The sequence below is a fragment of the Microtus oregoni genome, unplaced genomic scaffold (assembly GCF_018167655.1).
Source record: "Microtus oregoni isolate MIOR12 unplaced genomic scaffold, Mior012 000001F_ref0000356, whole genome shotgun sequence".
Lineage (NCBI taxonomy): Eukaryota > Metazoa > Chordata > Mammalia > Rodentia > Cricetidae > Microtus > Microtus oregoni.
The window spans coordinates 59,398,173-59,419,447 of record NW_024543060.1 but is presented as its reverse complement, the minus strand read 5'-3'; the positions used below and the strand labels follow the sequence as shown (position 1 = coordinate 59,419,447).

At 46.8% G+C, this 21,275-nt stretch overlaps 1 protein-coding gene across 1 annotated transcript in view; it reads right to left on the bottom strand.

Moving 5' to 3' along the window:
• The window catches only part of Ppm1h (protein phosphatase, Mg2+/Mn2+ dependent 1H), a 252,316-nt gene that overhangs the window by 44,957 nt on the left and 186,084 nt on the right, over positions 1-21,275 (bottom strand). Inside the window, exon 6 of the mRNA XM_041665784.1 lies at positions 16,382-16,500. Coding sequence (XP_041521718.1) covers positions 16,382-16,500 — 119 coding nt within the window. The remainder of the gene's footprint in view (positions 1-16,381; positions 16,501-21,275) is intronic.

Sequence of the window (21,275 nt, the reverse complement as noted above, 5' to 3'; positions counted from 1 at the left end):
CCGAGTGCTGGGAATAAAGGCGTGCGCCACCACCGCCAGGGGAGGCTCTATTTTAACGCGGCTCCTCATACACAGCACAAACTTTAGCAACTGAACTACCTCCTTTGTGACTTCTTAGCTGGAGTTCAGAGGTCACACTTGGACATCACCTACCCAGAGTACTTCCCACAAACTCCCCTTTCTAAGCTACAAACTTTCACTAAAAGAGAGGGGTAGAAAAAAAAAACTGCTCATGTCGCTAAACTGATTTCCTTAGCAGAACTTCAAAGTCGTCTAAAGAGAATATGATCCCTTCTGGGGGAACTGAAGGATGGTTTGCCTTTGGGGATGACAGAATCTGGACAGTCTGTGATCTCCAGTGACACATACCAGTGAGTCACATTCTTCCACTAACCTCTTGACACTGCCTTGGATGTCTCTCTTCCCCCGAGGACCTTTCTTCCTGAATGTTCCTCCCTCCTGGCAGAGCCCACTGTGGTGAACTGCAGCACTCCAGGCTCAGAGTCGGTGGTTTGGAAGTAATATTGCAGTCCTCACGTGTACTAGCTGCGTGAACTTAGGAAAAGTCCCTGAAATGTCTGGACTTGCTTCTTCAACTGGGTACTGGGGAGGATACTTGCAAGCGCAGAATGCCAATATGCCCTTTATGAAGGCTAGCCTGCTAATGACACATGAATTAGGACTATTAAGGTCACAGGAACCCCATTCTTTCCTTAGTAGAGCTGTGGAGTTAAAGAACTGGCTAACAGGGGCGGAAACAGTACATGCTCATAGAGACACCATCTTGCTGAGCAAAAGAACCACCCCAATTTAAGCCTTTTCTGCTGTCAACCAATGATATACAAGCCTACAGGCACCTTTGTCCTAACAAGCCCCAGGCCTCGGTAGGACGCCTGAGATCTAAACAGCAATCTAAAGGGAGAATTGCTGGGTTAGTTTCCCTTTGAGGCGGAAGCCCACTGCCTCTCCAGGAGGGAGGGGAGAGCCACATGCAGTCTCTTTTCTCCACAGCACAGAGTCCTAGCCTTGGCACAGTCACGTCTCACCAGGCAGAGTACGCCTGGATGGAGGAACGGCGGGAAGGAGCATCCTGCCCTAGGGTCCTCACTGCTGCCTCCCTAGAACAAAGTCTCAACAGCAGCTCACATCCTACAAGGCCCCGGAGGAAACACCATTCAGGCTTGAAGCCCAAAAGCCAGCGGTGGTTCTCAGAGCTTGGCAAAACCCCAATTAAGCAATACTGGAATCTGTCATGGCTCTCCCCTGACTGGCTCACCCCACCCCCACTCTTTTTAGGCCTTCCTGGAAAAAGCAATGTGGGGCTGGCAGCCACCTCATGCTTCCTTTTTTTTCTGCCAGCCATCTGTATTTCCAAAGGCATCAAAGCCCGGAGCCTGACCACAGAGTCGCGGAAATGGAGGCTGCTTCCTGCTCTTGGCATGGTGCTAGCGGGCAGCCAGCTCAGCCCTCATTGCCTGCTGTGTGTGTGTGTGTGCGCGGGCACATATGCACACACATGCACACACACATGCACACACACATGCACACACACATGCACACACACACACGGCTCCTTTATAGTCACACAAGATTCAGTATTGAAGTTCTAAGAGCTTTTTCTTCCTGGCTTCAAAGTGTTCCAGAAAATCCTCAGACATATCTTACTTAAGCTTGCAAGTGGGTGGGAACTTGGCCTGCTGAAAAGATGGGGGCCAGACAGTCAGGGACACAGAGTCTGTGGCAAGCTTTAACAAGAGCAGGTTCTTATCAGAGATGTGGAGGATGGGTCCCTGGGGAGAGTCTGAGGGAGCTAAGAAATATCTGGCATTTGCAAGGTAGTTTGGAATCTAGCCTTTAGGCTCTTGCCTGGTTCAACTCCTCTGCCATAGACTCAGCACTGCCTGACAGGATTGAGTTACCTTCAAACCTAAGTTGTGTGTATGCGTGCACGTGTGTGTGTGTGTGTGTGTGTGTGTGTGTGTACATCTATGGGTGTGATAGTTTGACTCACTGGTTTTCTACATCCATGTGCCCATAGCAAATTTCAATAGCTATTCAGTTATATGACCCCTGGCGAGGTCAATTTGAGGCTCTCTAAACAAATCTCTTTTCTAATTTTGGTTCCGGGAGCATCATTTATATTAGCCAAAGTCTGTAAGTATTAAGCCATTATGAGGCGGATACATCTCTGTTGGACCCAGGTATGAAGACCAAGTTTGAGCTGTCTGAAAATGATTCCTATTTGGCGAGAGAACCAAGAGGGCCGACAACCACGCTGCCTATCACACGGAGGTTCAAAGCAAGGAAGTAAACAACATCCCCATCTTAGCCACATAAAAGGGCCTTCTGGTCTCTCTAGGAAAGCACCCCGTAATGAGGTTTAAGGTTTGGTCCTAGAGAGGAAATCTTCCTGGTGACAGAGCCGACCCACAATCCCTGGGAAAATTCCCGTTGCTTTTCTTTCATCCACTAGCGTGAAGTGGACCATACCTGGAGTTTGGGGATTGGTAATCATTCTTTTTTTCTTTTTTGGCCTAAATGCTCCTCTTGCTCCTAACAGGCCTATGTATAATGGAGAGAGGCAAACAGAAGGGGCCGGGGAGATGGCACAGTAGGTAAGGTGTCTGTACCATGTGCTGGGCAGGTTTGGACTAGAGTCACCTGAGAAGAGGGGCTTCAATGGAGGAATGGCCTCTGTCAGATTAGCCTCTGGGTGTGTCTATGGGGCATTTTCTTCATTAACTATTGGTGGGAAGAGCCTGGCCCATTGTGCGTGGGGCCATCCTTGGACAGGTGGTCCCGGGTTCTATAAGAAAGCAGGCTGAGCAAGCCAGAGGAAGCAAGTCAGTAAGCAGCCCCCCTCCATGGCCTCGGCATCAGCTCCTGCCTCCAGGTCCTGCCTTGGTTTCCTGCCCTGACCTCCTTCAGTGATGGACTGGCTCTAATGTGTAAGATGTTAGAAATCTTTTCCTCCCCAAGTCGCTTCTGTTGTGGTTTTACCCCAGCAACAGAAAAGCAAACTCGGACACGGAGCGAGCTTGGGGACCTGAATTCGACCCCAGCACTCTGCATGTCTGTTATCCTGGCGCTAGGTGGCGGTGGTGGTGGGTAGGGGGCAGGGGAACCTGGAGTTCACTAGACAGCCAGTGTAGCCAAAGGCAAGTTTAGACTAAGGGAGAGACCCAGTTTCAAAATGTAAGGGTACAGCAGGATTGAGGACAACACCGGACATAACTCTCTAACTTCTATAGGTATGAGCACACATTTGCTGTGTGCACACAATACCCAAATATGTACACACACATACATATATACATACATACAGATACACCCAAACATGTACACACACAGAAAACAGGCACACATACCCAACATGTACAGACACAGACAGAGACACACATAGACAGACAGACAGACAAACAGCTGGGTTTTATCTTACTGGCCTCTCTATATTCCCTTGAAAAACTCATTAGAGGAAAGGTTTTTATACTTTGGGATCAGTGGTTTTATATATATATATATATATATATATATATATATATATATATTAATTAAACTTCCTCACTCTGACATAAACAAGCATATATTAAGCCAACATTTATTATTACATACAATATAGAAGTCAGCATTTTCTTCCCTTCCAATGCTGCCTGGTTTGTTGAACATGCTTACCTTCATATGCTAACTGGTTTCGCAGTCTATGAATGGGTCCCTACCAACAATGAATTCTGAGCAAAGAAACAGAACCTGTTCAGAAGCTTCCACACTAGGAACCAAGGTTTGAGCAGATAGAAGCAGCAGGCTTTGTACTCATTCCTAATGTTTGCCAACTGTTTATCGCGGGCTAGGCCCAGGTGCTGGAACACAAAGCCAATTAGGCGCAGACAGCAAAGGTGATTTTCTGACTCACAGCCACAAGCGCGGTGGCAGAGAGGCATACTCCACTTGCATAGAAGATGAAGACGCTGAGGATCCACTTCTGAAAACTAGAAACAAGTGTGTGTAAAGAGAACCAGTGCTCTTTTGGAACAAATCATTCAGGATGACTCGTAGGGAAATTCCAGATTTGGAAATTATTCCTGATCCACTGCTCTTTCTGGGTGTACATTAGTACTTGGCTAAGAGAGCTTCATGTTCTAATCAATAACATTAGCTCTCCCCACGGGCCTCAATCACAGAACCTCGCTTTTATGACCAACGGAGAGTGATTTTAGCTTTCATTGGGACCATTCATTCTGAAACAAACATGAACTTCATTGACACGGGCCTTTTATGTATGACATCATGTAAGGATATACAAAATTAGATGGCCAAAACTGACTACAGAGACACAAAAGGGCAGGGAGAAAACAACACAAGAGATTGCTAGTTAGAGGGGAGAGTCCCACTGCACAGGCTAGTACCTCAGTGCCAACCCTCACAAAGCCCCTCTCTCTGGCATCAGGGCACTGGTATCAGGGAGTATAGAGCCGTGTAGCTCCTGGGACAAGCCACATTTGGGACTATATCAGATAATACATCTTTCAACACCTTCTATACAAGGGCTCTGGGTTGATAATACCATACAGACACGCAGCATAAATAGTAAAAATCCAGAGACAGATATTGGGGTTCAACCTGAAGATCAGAAAATCAAAATAGTCAGGCACTGGCTCTTACTTGTACCTTAGTCTGAAATGGTGATCCGGCCTCCACAAATCCTCAGAAGGAGACTGAACCAGGACCTGTCTCCTCCTGGCTCATGCATCAGGATGACCAACTGGTTACCACTCTCACCCTGCTCTTAGCCCTCTCCAGGTTATTACACACTTTGTTCTCAACGTTCTTTACGTCTATAATGCTTATAGTAACCGAGTAAGGGAGCTAGGGTTTTATATTCATTACACAAACAAAAAAACACATGTGGTTGAAAATCTTATGGAACAAATGCGAACAGCCAAGTTTGGGCCCCCAGAGACTCACATAAGGCACAAAGGACACGGCAGCTCCCTTGTAATTCCAGCCTTGAAGGTGGAGACGGGGGACCCCCGGAGCAAGCTTGCTAGCAAGACCAGTTCTTTAGCAAGGATAGACACAAAGTCTTACCTTCACTGTATGTGAATCTTGGGCTTGTCTGAATTTAAGAGGACCACAATGACAGGATGAGATAGATCTTTTAGGGTCTAGAGTTGGGGTTTGCTAGTTCTCTGGATGGGTGCCTGGGGTGAGCTCACTCCCGGGGGGTTTAATTCAGCACCTTGTCCTACTGATTCTGAAGATGCTCCAGGGCCACACTGGGTTAGCACTTCAACATCTGTTATTGTGAAAGCAGCAACATCGGTTTCTTACTCTGACACTTAGTGGGCACAGAGAAGGAAAATAGCCTGGCAATCTCCAATAACAGTGCCATATCGTAAGCAGAGGTGTGGGGTAGAGATAAAGAATGTTTCTTGGCAGGTTGGTAAAGTACCTGGGAAATCTGTGAGAACATAATGGTACGTACTTCTCTGGAATATCCTTAAAATAGGATCCTGTTGATGGGCGGAAGGCTGGCCCGTAGTTTCTTCTCAATGCCCCACTGGTTCCTTCTGTCTTTCCTTTACAGGGAAATAGTGCTCTTAAGGGAGAAAATGTAAAACAAGGCAGGTTCATCTTACCTTTATCACAGCTTTCACAGTTGCCCAGGGAGCGTGATACTATTCTCCTGTGAGTTCTAGCATCACTCTGGGCACGCTCCCGTGCTACGCGTCCTACGTGTTCGTTCTGTGGGATGACCACAAGCAAAGCAATGATATCTAGCTGACACGCACCAATTTAACTGTGTGGAACACTGAAATAATTACACACTGGCTGTAAAATGACTGGCCAGGCCCTATGAGTCTCCTGTCTGTACTCTGTGTCCTTCGCAGAGTCCTCAGGATACAGCAGTCAATAAAGGCTTAATAGTGCCTACTGCAGCTGGGGAATTTCCAGGACCCCTGTATCCGCCAGGCTGAGTCTATGTCCTCCATGTTGATTATAAAGACATTTTGAATATCACCTCTGGCTTCTATGTTCCCCAAACACACATTCTGTCTTAACTCCTTCGGCCTCTGCTGTGCTGTTTGTTTGCAAACAATATCCATTCTGGTAGCTCCAGTCCTCTTGAGATCCCCGTCTGAATCTGGGTCTTTAGATTCTAACACAGCCTCTACACAAAGTCACTCCCCAACTCAATCTCCTCTCTCAGAAACAGCTGCTTCTTCCACTACTGCTTCTGGTCTCATACTAAACCCTTGTTAATAGCCTCTACATTTCCACATAGGCAATTCAGGCTAGCATGAGCAGTCTTCAGACTATCACGTCCTATGCGATTAGCGCCGTCCAACAGGAGGTCTTGATTCAGTCACTGAGGGGCTTGGTGTCCCTCCTGTGACAGGGATGACTCTGGAAGGTACAGAATCAAGGACACAGAAGGATGAAAAGAATAAAAAGCAGCTAACTAATCAGTGCTCTAGGAAGTGCTAGCGGATGATGCGAGGGTCTGGGCAGCACTGGGCGTCTCTCTCACAACAGTACCATGTCACCTCAGCTGAGTGGAGCCTGTCTCCTTGCCCACCCTGCCATGGGGCAGAGCTACCAGACAGAGTTGGCCGGCGCACCTTGACTTTCTTTCAGACACTTGCATCTCTAAACTGCCTTTCTTTCCCTTTTTGATTTCTAGTTCCTCATTACCTTGGGAAACAAACATTTGAATGTATTCTGGATTATAAACCCCTGGATCCTTCTATAATGCTATCTAGCTTATACACACACACACACACACACACACACACACGCACGCACCTATTGATTATAGAATTAGACACACCTCCAGCACTTAGTACAGGACAGTTTTGCTGGGCACCTACCTGGCATATAAATGTATAATATAACCACTGTTTGGTAACATAATTAGCTCTCATATCACAAATGAGTGCAGAAGCATGGTTTGTAAAAGTCATACAGGGGCAACTGACCCAGCGAGGCAGTCTGGCTATGCCACATCTGTTCTTAAACGTGATGCTTCTTATGCAACAGGTATACAATATAGATCTGCAAAATATAAAAAGAGGACCCTCTGGGAGTTCAGTGATCCTGCCTACTCCAATAGAAACTTTTGAAGGTCTGTGACATTCTCACACTCTCCCAGATGACTGAAAGCTGTGTGAGCACTGTGTGATACACACCCCCAGTTAGTATACACGGGGGATGAGATGCAGATACAGTCTGAGTAAGGGTATGGGGATGGGGACTCTTCAGTGGCTCTGAGGAGAAGGAAGGAAGGCCGGGAAGCAGCCTGTATATGCTAGGAATGGCAAACATCCAGCTACAGAAGGGGAGAGGTGAGGGTCTGTGTGAGTGTAACACAGGGGGTGCCCCATCAATTGTGAGCAAGATGGTGGGGTGTCCCTTTTCTTTCTCTTCCCAGTGGCCCGACAAAGCCTGTTTGTCTTGGCTAGTGGCCATTTGTAAAGACCCCATAGCGTCCCCTGGCCTCCTGCGTGGGGCAGGAGTGGGAGTCATCTGTCCCTGTCAGGAGATGTGCTGTACGCAGCAGGGATGGCTTTCTTCCCTGCTGCTCCGGCAGCAAGAGCTGCAGATCTTGAAAAGATGCAGAACATGCACATCGCAAATAATCATTCATCATCGCAGGCTCTGTGAGCCAGGGAGAGGCCACGCTCCACATGGCGCTGACCCCGGTCCCACTGTGGCTCCAGACTCCCTTTCCTGCCTGGACCTGGGAACAAGATGCCTTTGAGGGGCTCAGTCCACGCTCCAGGTAACCCTCCTGCCCTGAAATCTACTGAGGTTTAGGGCAAAAGTTCTCCGAGACAATCGCGAAGCCCTCACCCTGATCTCTGCAGAGCCCAGATATTCTCACTGTTCTCAGCAGTCAGATCGCTGCCAAGGAGGCCCCATAATCGTTAAACTATGAAAACACAAGTTGCTGGGAGGAAATGAATACCAGCTTTCGCTAGGGAAAGGCTTGCTTTCTTCTGAAGTAATTATAAAATTAAAATGTGATATTTCTCTGGGGAGTCTAAAAGGCTTCCCAGTGCGGTCCACGGTACACAAGAAATGTCAGGATTTGCAACGGAGTGGGGCTGAGAAATCCTCCTGCGTTCCCCAAAACGCCAGTCAGAGACATCTGCAAGCAAATTTCCAAAGACTGGGTGAAGAGTGATTAAGAGCGAGAAGAAAAAGTAGAGGGTTTGAATTTTACAATTACTCTGTAGGACTCTAGAGTCCGACCGCTAGAAAGCGCATGCGTTCTGAGTAAGACTAATAATGCTGAAGTTAATTAGACCCACAGGCATGACCAACGTATAAATTCAAGACCCAGAGAAGGGCAGTGTCCCTTTAAAAGATGTCTGGGGACCAGTGGGCAAGCTAATGAGGACTGTCAGTAATGGAACTTTATGAGGCAGTACAAGGGAGGAGAAAGCCTGGGGTTCCTGTAAGAGGGCTTCCGGCTTGATTCGATAAATCAATGCGTATCAAATATGGGTGCCACTCTGGAGTTGGCTTCATGCCCTTCTCACCTACCCACTGCCTTACCCATGATCTACCTGAATGCACCGACGGAGGGTACGGAGGAGATAGAGAAGATGCGCGGATAACATTTGTGCCATTTGACCCAGCGACCGCATGCACCCACTTGGGTGGGGCTGTCTCCACCAGGCTTCTCTTTCCAGAAAATACTGTCTTTTTATTGGTAAAAGCCTAAGGCTATGGGGCTGGGCCTTTCATGACTGAGCCCGGCTTCTAGGCTGCAGACTGTGAATAAAGGCAAAAATTCAGTTTCGAAATGGAACAGAAAGCCGTGGAACTGAACTTACTTTTTAATCAGATCCTCAGGATCTGAACTACTTCCCAAGAAGTAAAAGAAAAAGCAAGAAGGAAAGGAGCAACATCTGGTGGCAGCCTAGGGGGCAGTGGGGAGAGGCTAGGCTGGAGGGAGAAGGAGCGAGAGGGGGAGAGAGAGAGGGAGAGAGAGAGAGAGACAGACAGACAGACAGAAAGGGAGAAAGCTACTGATTTAGGCAGATGAGAGGAGCTGGACTTCCCTTTATGGTCAACAGCATGAAGCCTTTTTTCCTGCCCAGCAAAGGGACAGCTGGGGACGAGTTAGCCATTCCTAAACACCATGACAGAAGTCCCTGGGCATTTGGAAGGTGGAGCAAAGCCCATCTCCCAGCTGCCTTAGTCAGACTCAGTAAGGCCAGGGGGCCTCTTCCCTTTGGCTTTCCCTGCCATCTGCCTGCCTGTCTATCTATCTATCTATCTATCTATCTATCTATCTATCTATCCATCCATCCACTTACCTACCTGCCTATCTATCGCTTATCTATCCATGATCTTGAATTTCTAATCTTCTTCCTTCTATCTCCCAAATGCTGGCATTATAGGTACAGATCAACATGCCCAGTTTACGTAGTGTGAGAGATTAAGCCCAGAATTTTATATACGTAAGACAAGTTTTACCCTCTGCTCAGCTGTTTAGACACCTTATATTGTTGGGATGCTTAGCTACAGTAAGATGTTTCCTACATCTTACTCTAAAGCCTGACTGTATTCAAATTCTCCTATCATCTAGAGCACAGCTCGGGCCACGAGAACTTTCCAGATTATATAAATGCTTTGATCTGCAGTGGCCACTAGCCAGGTGTGGCTACTGGCAAGTGACATGTGGCTAGTGAGACTTGGTGAATTAATTTTTAATTTTATTTAATTTTTAACTAATTGGATTTTAAGTGGCCTCATTGTGTTCCAGAGCACAGAAAATGGAGATTTTTCCTCGCCTTTCACCAGAGTCGGGAGGGCTGGCCGGAGAAGACTGTGCCTGATTCCATTTGTCTCCCAGTGGAAAATCCCAATTTGCTCAGAGCTTTCAGGAAACAGAGGAGGGGAAAATTATCCTGACACATCATTAACTTAGAATCATTAGATGTTTCAGGGTTGCAAGGGATGAGAATAAAAGTTAATGTCTCTGGATTCTACCTCTTCCAGGAGCTCAGAAAGGCTGAGCAAAGCTGACCCAAGCCCCCTCTGGACATAGAGGTGGGCAGCGATTGGCAAAGGAAGCATTTTACCAACAGAGGCTTCGGCAGAGCAAAATATCAAAATAGCCATCCCCGATGCAGTAAACCATGTGACCTCGTGTTGCCGCCGCCAGCACAGCCTCCTGCCACTGCCCTCTCCCTCAACAGGACCATCATGAATGTGAAAGTTAGGGAGGCTTTGCTTGGAGGGAGAAGTCGGGTGGCCACTGTGTGTGCCCAGAACCATCTGGAAGAAATCTTACATTTGCATGATGGACTTTTCTTCTTTGACCTCCGCCTTCCCTACAAATCCCAGCAGCCCCAGAACAGCTGCTGAAGAACCTGGCCCAAAGCCAGGGGTGAAGTCTCAGCCCTCCGCCCACCCCAATGTCATCCTGGGCCCAGCACCCCATGTGGTCGCATGAAGGGCACAAAGAACACTGATTCTTACATGAGAAAGTCAAATCGCCAGCAATCACAGGAGCAGGGACCTGATGCCACGGAGCCAGCTGTGAGAAACTGTGGTTTCAAGCCAGTAACAAAGATGCTTGCCAGCAAATTACAGCCCCAGACAGCTCAGAGGGCTGCAGGGTTGGGCCACGGAGCTCTCAGAGCTGACACGATGCCAGCTCCAGGGTACATCCTGCAAGAGCATCTTGACACAAAGGGCCGGGGAGGAGGGGTACCAGCTTGGGGATTCTGGCACCAGGACCAATGACACAAGGCACAGAAGGTGAGAGCTGAGTGGGTGGATGGGGAGAGCAAGGGAAGGCCACACCAGGGACCAACTCAGAGCTGCTGCGCTCAGACAAAGCCATTGTAAATCAAGCTGCTGAGCAAACTATCAGAGAGGGGGAAGGAGGGAGGAGGTGGGGGAAGGCAGGGAAGCAACCAATCTCATTATGATGGGCCTGGTGACAATAACCTTTTGTCCTCTAAACAATCTGGGCCTGCCAAGCTGCTCCACAGTCTCTGAGAAAGCAAGACAGTGGGAGAGAAAAGGGTTCCTGTCAGGAGGCAAGAGACTCATCTTTAATTATGAGACAAGGCTTCCCAGAGCTGACACCCTCTCCCACACTTCCTCCCTGCTGCAGACACACCACAGACCGCCACCGGAGCGCCTCGATGCTCCCCTAATGAGAGGCGTCAATTTCCCTCTGCATGGCTTCTTTGGCGATACTGCGGAACCATCCCCATCCCCCAAAGCATGCCTGACTCTGGGTCAGGAGTAGAAGCATCCCAGTTTAATTTGACGAAACGGTCCATCGGGTCATATTGGGAGTGAGAAAAGCCACTGCCTTGCAGTTTCCCAGATGCCTTCTTTCATCCTCCTGTCCATAAAGGACTGCTGAGGAGACACCAGGGAGACTGAGGGCCTGCTACTTACGTTTCTTCCTTCATTTCTTCCTTCATTTCTTCTTCCCTCCCTTCCTCCCTCCCTCCCTCGCTCCTTCCTTCCTTCCTTCCTTCCTTCCTCCCTCTCTCCCTCCCTCGCTTCCTCCCTCCCTTGTTCCTTCCTTCCTTCCTTTTTATTTTTGCTTTTTGAGACAAGGTTTCTTGGTGTAGCTCTGGCTGTCTGTAGACCAGGCTGGCCTCGAACTCACAGAGATCTGCCACCCTCCCAAGTGCTGGGGTTGAAGGTGTGTTCTGCCACCACCTGGCTATGCTGCACTGCTTACATCGCCATCAGAGGGCCAAACTGAGTAAAGATGCTGAGTGTTACCCTAGAGTAGTGGTTCTCAACCTGTGGGTCACAACCCCTTTGCATATAAGATATTTACACTGCAGATCTTAACAGTAGCAAGACTACAGTTACGAAGTGTCGATGAAATGATTTTACAGTTGGGGGTCACCACCACAACCTGAGAAACCGTTAAAGGGTCACAGCACTAGGAAGGCTGAGAACCACTGACCTCGGGGGGGAAAGTTGGTGGGCATCTTAGCTAAGAAGGAGCCTTGAAATAGCAGACAGAACCTGAGTTCCAGTCTGTACTTTGACACTGTGTATCGGTAGAAACCAAGCTAACTGCAAATCCCTCTGGGTCTTGGTTTGCTCAAGTGAAGAGATTAAAACACGGAGCAGCAGACACTCGTACAGACATGAAGCTGTGTGTCTCGGGCCACATCCCACCCCTTTCTCATACCAGTCCCGGGAACCCAGAGCAAGGGAAACTCCTGTCTCGGTTTTCTTACCTCTAAGATTTATCGAGCAGACTGGCCTACTTTAACAGTAAAATCTGAGGAATTAGATAAAACTTTTATCACAGGGCATGGCCCTTAGCTCTTCCCATACCTGTCAGCCAAAGAAGTGTGTGGACCTTTTGTTAACAATTTTAGAGAAACGAGAGTTCATAGCCCAAGGCTTCCTTGGGAGCTGAGAAACACAAGGCTTGGTAAGGTAAGGGAGCCTTCGTGTCCTGGAGCGCGACACACTCCCATTGTCCAGGAGTCTGCCTTAGCCCTCCTACTTAAGGTTCTACTGGGAACAGAAACAGGCTCCAAATCCTTTCATCCTTCTCTTAAATTAATCCTGCAATTCTTTCTCCTTGGTAGATGATGGAGAAATGTCAGCAGACACCATGTTTCAGAATGACTCTGTAGGGCCAGGGCTGTAGCTCAGTTGGTGGAGTGCTTACCCGGCATGCGTAGAGCCCTCAGTTCCATCTCCAGGACTATAAAATTGGGTGTTTATGTCATACACCTACAGCCCCAGCACTTGGGAGGAAGAGACAGGAGAGATCAGAAATAGAACTCTAATGTCTAACTGTATTGGGGCTCCACGACAGATCCTTTCCTTAGGAAGCACAGGCCCTGGGATCCAACTCTAGTTGCACAGCAAATTCTAGGCTGGTTTAGGCTACATGAGACCCTTTTTCAACAATTCCACACAAAACACAACCAACCAAGCAAGCTAACAATGACAAACCAATCCTTGATCTGAAGTTCTTTGCTAAAGGGTAAAACACTAAAAAAAAAAAAAAAATTCTAGTTGGAGCTGAAGTGGGATTTACTCAGGCTGTGGTGTAAATGGGTTTTAAACTCCCCAAATTCCTCTAACAAAGATAGAAAGGGCTTCCATTTTCAAATCAAGAGGAAGAACAGGCAGGAAACATGAAGGTGTACTTAAATCCTGCCCACAGCCACGCTTGGAAGACAGCAGCCGCACTGGGAATTACCCTGGAAACAAATCAAACCCTGTCTGACTGAAGCCATTCTCAGCCTTGGCTACTCAGTTAGCGTCTTCTGTGAAGGCAGTTAAAGGCAGCTCATCCTCTGTGTAGTACCGTACTAACACACATGCAGAGTGGGGAGGGAGAAAAAGCACTTCTCTGAAACCTATCTAACATATCAAGCTCCTGAACTTACTTTTAAAAAAAAATTACAAAATGAGGACACTTAAGCCTCCTTGTTCAAGGGAAAGATAGATGAGCCACTCCGAAAAAAAAAAAATATTAAGTATAGTTTCAAGAGACCGAAAAAAGGGAACATAAAAAACTGTAACCTCATCACCCAGTTTGAAGAGTTATAGCCTTTGAAAGCATCTTCCCATTAAAGTCATGACACCTCCCAAGTGCTTTCCAAAGCCGGTAAGAAGCATTACGCTACCTCTCCTCCCTGAGCGCACCACGGCAAGCACCTGCCACAAAGACACTCTGCCTAGGACAACAGAGGCATGACATGGATTCTTAGGGTTTCTGCCCGATTCTCACCTCTGGTTTGGAAAAAAATAAGTACAGCCTTGTCTCAATCACAACATATCTTAAAAGTAACCTCAATCCACTCTTCCTTCTGACCTGCCTTTCACGGTCTGAGGATTACACCTTCATCCTGTGATATCTGCCGCTTGCCTTCTCTGTGACAAGCATTGGTCCAGACACTTGTGTCTCTAACTGAGAAGACATTTTAAATGGGCCACCAAAGCTGCTCTGACTTACTCCTTGTATTGAGACCTATGTCATTTTGTCTCCTGTTCATTTCCACCTTTACTAGGTTGGGTGACCACACATTATATCTATACCACATATATTTATATATACCTACCTATGCCTGTTTTCCTCTGGGTACCCGAGTCTGTTTTCTGAAGTCAATCTATCCCTCACTTTCCTTAATACACCCTTCTGAAAACATTTCCACTTAGCTGTTCCCAGGAATATACATGAGTAGCTTATATCAGCCCACAGTAAATCTAAGCTGCTGTCTGCTCCCCATGTCTCCTTCAGTATGAGCTCAGTCTGTCGCCATAATCTCTCCCGTTATCACTTTAGATGGATTCTACTTTCCAGTACTAACAACTGCATGCACCCATCACCCTGCTCACTGTATCTCCAGATTCTCCAATCCTTGTATCTAAACCCCTCCATGTGTTTCCGAGCCATATTCACCCTTACCTTAGTCTTGATTTTGAACCAAAAGTGCTCATTTTCCTGATTGGACTCAAGTGGATTAGAAGTGAGAATAAAAACTCCAGGACTGAAAAACCCATAGCTGCCAGTATCATGAGCCCTTCTGACTCTCTACCCATTTTAGAGCTGGGGAAAATCTTTTGGGCTCTCTGGGCCACAAAAGTCGCTTGTTACTCCATAACACACAGCATCCTGAGGCACTGTGAAGGCAGCCACAGCAATGAAACAAGCAGGTGTATGGCTTTTAAACACTAATGTACAAAACCAGGTGATGAGCAGCTGCTGGCTCCCCAGTCAGGGTGTACTGATTTCATCCAAGAGGAGGAAGAGTAGATTGGGATTGGGACCTGCTTCTTTACCTAGCAAAAGACAAAAACAAACACACAAACAAAACCAAAAGGACACCCAAAGGGTAGTTCAACTTGTTCTTTCATGACACTAAGTGTCCCAGACCCCCAGTTTCGATGTCATCACCATGGCGATCTGGGCAACTGTTGGCCATGAAGAAGAGATAAGATTTTTGCTGCATCTCTTGGTGACATGGTGAGGAAAGCGAACTGTTTCAATCTTCTGCTGTCCTTCAGGCTGACAAGAAGCCCTCTCATTAGGATCTCAGGCAGGAACACACACACCCACTTCAGCATGGGAGTCCGTGCTTTCTCGTACCAACCTTGTGTAACTCCATCATCCTGCCGAGTATTCAGGCAGAGTGAATGGATCTTAGTCAACATTAATCAACAGGTCTGCTGTAGATCAAGGTCTTGGTGCTGGTATAGGTGTGTTTGGGGCCTAAGGCAACTATGTCAGGAGCTCTTATTTCACCCTGACTATGATAAAGCATATCCAGCCTCTCTGTAGGCTTTATAAGCATGGATTCAATCATTCGCAGATGGAAAATATATTTTCTAAAGTATCCATATTGAAAATGCCCAGATATTTTTCTTGTCATTATTTCCTAGATGATTTAACAACCGTGTGTGTAGCATTTACACTGTGCTGACTATTCTAAGTAGTCTACAAGGGTTTGAAATATAAACGGAAGGTATACATAGACTAAAGCAAACACTGTGCCATTTTATTTTGTTTTTATAATTTATTTAACTTTATTTTATGTGTGTTGGTGTGAAGGTGTCAGATCTCCTAGAACTGGAGTTACAGATGGTTGTGGTACTGAGAATTGAACCAAGGTCCTCTGGAAGGGGAGACAGTGCTTTTAACCAATGAGTCATCTCTCCAGCCCCCAACTGTGCCATTTTCTTTACAGGACTTGAACATCCTCAGATTTGGACATGGGCAGAGGATCCTGGAGCAAATTAACCTCTCTGGATACTGAGGGACACCCCTGAAGAAAACAGGTCTTCTCTCCCAGGCTGATATGGATACTGAGAGACACCCCTGAAGAAAACAGGTCCTCTCTCCCAGGCTCCACTAATGATTCTTCACAGATGAAACCCTCCTTTACCCACTTCATCCATGAAAAAATGAACCCCTGTGATGTGGGGTTCCCATCTGTATGCTGTGAGTATGTTTTATTACCATTGGTTAATAAAGAAGCATCATTGCTCATTTAGAAAATCAAATCAAGAACTGGAATTCAAACCCAAGCCAGCATAGCACACTAACTCACATTCCCTTGAGCCCTTCTATCCCTGCTTGCCCAGCTCTAAAGATAGAAAGCATAATTTATTTTAAAAGCCTCCAAATGACTGTGACATGTGAATCAAGGAATTAAGTCAGGTTCGTGGTATCTGGTGTCACTGTGGAGGGCCACAGGACAGCAGGGAGGCAAAGTAACACAAACAATTGGGCATTGGTCCTATGTTCCTATGTGGCTGTGGGCTCTTTGTCCTTCACCGGGAGCCCAGATCCCTGGCTGCCTTTATTGGTGGCTTTCCATGGTGCGGCAGTGCTTAGGCGGCGTGGGGTACATCTTACCAGCCTGTCATATTAAAGTCCCTGTACAGCATCTTCTTCCCAAGCTCTTTCCTCTGCACTCTCCTGGGGAACTCCAAATGTGTGAACTCATTTCCCAGCAAGTGAGGCTGCATGAATGCCTAATAGCAAAAAGAAAAAAAAAAAAAAAAGAAAGAAAGAAAGACAAAGAAAAAGCCACACACAGATTTTAGAGAACAAAACAAAACTTGAGTATGTTTTGTCAGTTGAGACAAGCCTTAGTTCAGAATCAGGAAAACTGTCTCCTATTCTAAGGGGAGTAAATACACTTCAGAATTTAAACACTATCAGAGATGGGCAAATAAAAACCCTGCCTGTAACATCCAAGGGCTGTCACTGTTGGACTTTATAAATTAATTGTAATAAAAGGCATGCATTTGATAAGTTAATTATAATCAAAGGCTTGCATAGCTAATGGCTTTGGGGTGAGTGTGGGCTTCTTCAAAGTTGACTTTGTAGTTCAAATTCAAGATGGTTTCACTTTCCAGAAAGCGTGTTGGCTAGACTGAAGGCCAGCAAGTCCCCCTGGTCCCTCCCTGTCTTCCCCTTCTCTGTTCTCACTTAACAGTGGTTTCCATGGGTTTGCCTTTGAGAACCGCATGGGGGTCTCCAGAACACAGAAGTGCTAGATCCTTCACAGCGGGACTGGATACATGACAAAAGCCTTCTGCCAGACTCACCCTCCTCCAGTCTGCTCTGTAGTCTTTTGCTAGATTATTCCAGAACAGATGGCTTCTCTCATTCTCGCAAACTCTGTTCACATAACAAAAGCCTCCGAACAAGCAGCCACATCCGGGGTTGCTTTGAAACAACAGTCTCACTGTTACCCTCACAATCCGAATCTAAGAGATGAACTGGTCACGGTTTGCCTTCCTGCCACAAACCTGCATACCCGTGTTAGGACCTCCCCACATCATGTCCCATTCCTGCATGGGAGTGCTGTGCTGGAAGGGATTGCCTCTCCTTACATCAGGGAAGAGTGAGCAGCGTAATCATGGCCAGTCACTGTAGGAAGGCAAGGGATCCCCTTCATAGAACAGATGGCCTTCCCTCAGTTAGCAGGTACAAGCTGAATATCCCTTATCTGAAATGGTTAGGGCAGGAAGCATTTGGGGAGGAGGAGGAGGCACAACTGGACTATTTCCAGACATACAATGTCAAATCTTTGGGACAGGAGTCAAGGTTACATAAAATTCATTTACATTTCAGAAAACACCTATACATAGTTGGAAGACATTTTATACAGTGTTTTCAGTATGCGTTTTGACTACAACCTGTCACAGGAGGTCAAGTGTAGAATTTTCCACTTAAGACATTATGCCACCACAATGTGTTTAGGTTTGGGAGCATTTCGGACTTTAGGCTTTGGGATTGGGGATGCTTAAGATACAGCAAGTATTTCCCACAGCCTCCTTCTGGAAGCAGCACATCTCTATAGATGCTCATGAAGGTTTGGCGGTACCAGATAGCGCTAGGCATTGGAAGCTCAGGCTATCAGGAATGAAGAAAGCAAGTTGGACTGTTACCAGGCTGGGGCGCTCTGATGCAGTAGCTATGGGCAGTGCAGGGAAGACGGCAAGAGACAGGGGATGACTGAGGGGGAAGGGATTTTATCTTCCTGTCTGTCCAATAGGACTCCAAGTGGCTCCAGATCTAATGGGAGCCCTGACCACTCTGAGGGACTCTGACAGGTAACAAGGAAGCTTCAATCCCAGGCTTCATAGAGACAAGCTCCGCAGAAAGAAGAAAACTAAAATGTAACAGAGTCAATTGGCATTAGGGGGCATCAAGCTCTGCATTCGTTAATTTTTTTCATTTTAATGAGTTATTTAATGTCTTGGTTTCATTGTTTTTAAAGTGACATTATTACTGATATTTTCATTATTAGATATCTTAAATGTTCTCATCCTGGTTGTCATTGCTCATGCAAAAGAGCTAGGGCTGGAGAGATGGCTAGGGTAGAATACTTGTTCATGAGGATAAATAACTGAGTTCAAGTTCCTAAGCCCACGGAAAGCCGGCACGGTAACATGCATTTACAATGTTAGTTCTCCCATGGTGAGACAGGAGGCCAAGGGACAGGAAAATCCTTGCAAGCTACAGCCCAGTCAGATAGATACCCTGATGAACAATAGATCCTGCCTCAAACAAGGTAGAAGGTGAAAAATGACAACTGAAATTGTCCTCTGACCCCCATACAGTCACTACTGCATACCCTGACCCATATTCGCTCACTCACACTCTCACACACACACACGCACACACACACACACATGCTCACACATGCACATACACACACACACACACATGCTCACACACACACGGAGAGCTAGAAAGAGAGTCCCATATCTATTTAATGATTATTATGCTCAGTGCTTTGTGAGCTCTCTCTTCACATCCTTCCGAAAAGCTTAGGGCAGCAGGAAACATTGCCTCGACTTAATTTGTGGCCCCAGAGCAAAGTGAATGTATAGAACTCTGAGACAGAGGTTAGCGGTGCGTAAAACTAAACACAAGGCTCTGTGTGACTGTACCCATAAGTGTGTAGCAGTCATACCCAAAGTGCAGCTAGGACTTTCTCAAACACCCTGGTTCTCACTCAACAACACCACAAAGCCTGGAATATGAACTCAACTTAAAAACCAAAGAAATGGGCCTGGAGAGATGGCTCAGCCGTTCAAAGCACTTGTTGCTCTTGTACAAGGACCTGGGTTGGGTTTCCAGTATCCACAAAGGGCCTCTCAATGGTCCATAACTCCTGTTCTTGGGAGGTCAATACCTCTTCTGACCTTTGCATGTAACAGGCATGCATGTCGTATATAAACACACATGCTCGCAGAACATACACAAAATAAATAAAATAAATGAATCTTTAAAAAGCTCATTTTCAAATATTTAAAAACAAATAAATAACAAAACCCATGGGCGGCTGGGTGTGGGGGTGGTACGCAATTTTAATTCCAGCACAAATTTGCTTTGTCTGTCTTTAAAGGAACCCGTGTCAAATGCAATTTATACTCAATAACTCTAAGCTTTTATCTTACCTATGAAGCTGGGTCATCAGCTCTGAACCCAGCAACGGATACGAGAGTAAAAATCTCCTCTCTTCCACAAGGGCAGACACAGAAGTCCAGGTATTTTTTTCCCTAACAGAAGGGTGAATAGGCCCTTGGATGGTGCTTTAGGCAGGTACTTTGGGCCCATTTTTGCCAGTATTCATTTACTTGGGAAGCTGTACCAGACAGCTTCTTGGCGTAGATGCCTCTGGGTTAGTCGGCAACTCCTCAGACACTTTGGTCAGACACTTGACTATCTACAGGAGCGGCTACATCTGCCCAAGACACCAGGATCGAGGGAACCTAACGTCGAGCCACTTCCGACAAGGGAGATCCTCCACGTGAGAGCAGTCTTGACAAGCTACATGCTCTCTCCAGTGATAACAAGAAAGGGCTCTGTTTCATCTAATCCAGCAGGACATTTATTAGATGTGATGCCTCTCTTCCACATCTCAGAGAGAAAACTAGGCTGTACGATGTTCTTTCACCTCTTCCGAATTTTATTTTACTCTTTTCAGAAGACTTCCTTTAGGACAAGTTTCCATTCTCTACCAGTTTGGATGTGTTTTTTATCACGTGTGCGTGTGGTGCATGTGTGTGTGGTGCATGCAGGTGAACAAGCCTGGGCTTGCTCGTGCAGAGAACAGGCAGCATGTGCAATGTCTTCCCGCCAGTCTCACTAAATGTCTTGAGACAGGGTCTCTCACTGAACAGAACGTCAGTGAGACTGCTGGATAGAGAACCTGGGGAGTCCACCCGCCTCCACCCATCAGCGTTGGGGCTACAAACATGTGTAGTCATGCTTGACTTTTTACATGGGTACTGAGGAGTCAAATTCAGGTCTGAATGCTTTTTAGAACAAGAGCTCTTTCTTACTCACTGAGCCATCTTCCCCGCCTGGTCTACACACAACACGGGGTATGTATGTAAAGTTCAGATACTCTACATTATGGTATGGTTACAATCCCGGTACGCCTGCTGTGACAATGAAGTGCATAGGACAGTCCTAACCTACTGAATACTGCAGCAGAGAACACTATACACTGTGGAGTCACCACTGAAAACCCCAGTGATAAGTTAGGGCTTACTGCTGATGCTACCCAGTTATGAGAGCGTGATATCGCATGTGTCTAGCCTAGAAAAAGAAAGAAATTCAAAATGTAGCTGACTGTGGTCCATGCCTGTAATCTTAGCACACGAGACTGAGGCAGGGGGATTACAATTTCCATGCTACATAGTGGTCTGTATCTTAACAAAACAAAACAGAATTTAAAACTTAAAGTTGTGTGGCTCACATAATGGGGTCTAGACCAGGTGGGGCCCAGGGCAGCCAGGCCACACAGGAGGCCCAGGTCACACAGGTGCCAAGGCAGGCAGCACAGGGTTCCAGGAAAAGCCATAAGCTGACACCACCCAGGGAAGTACTTGATATTCCAACCATTAGATAAGATCACCAGATGTCTCGGAGCCCAAGACTCACCTGTTCCCCTTTTGCCAAGACCCCTAGACAAATGTCAGCCAATCAGGGTCCTGAACTCTGGAAATCCCCTCACCCCAACCTCTACTATGATAAAAACCCTACCCCTACAGGTCTGGCGCACTCTTCTCTCAACCGCTGCATGGGCCAGGCGGGGAGTCCAAGCCTAAGCGTGAAGGAAGGCTCTTTGCTTTCACAAAAAGGGCTTGGCCTCCTAGTTGTTTTTTGGGGGACTCTGTGATCTGGGCGTAACAGAAGCATGGTTTCTATTGGCTGTGCTTCACTTCACGGTACCTTCAGGTTCAAAAGCAAAAGCCTAACTCTCAGAAAAGAACCATCTGAG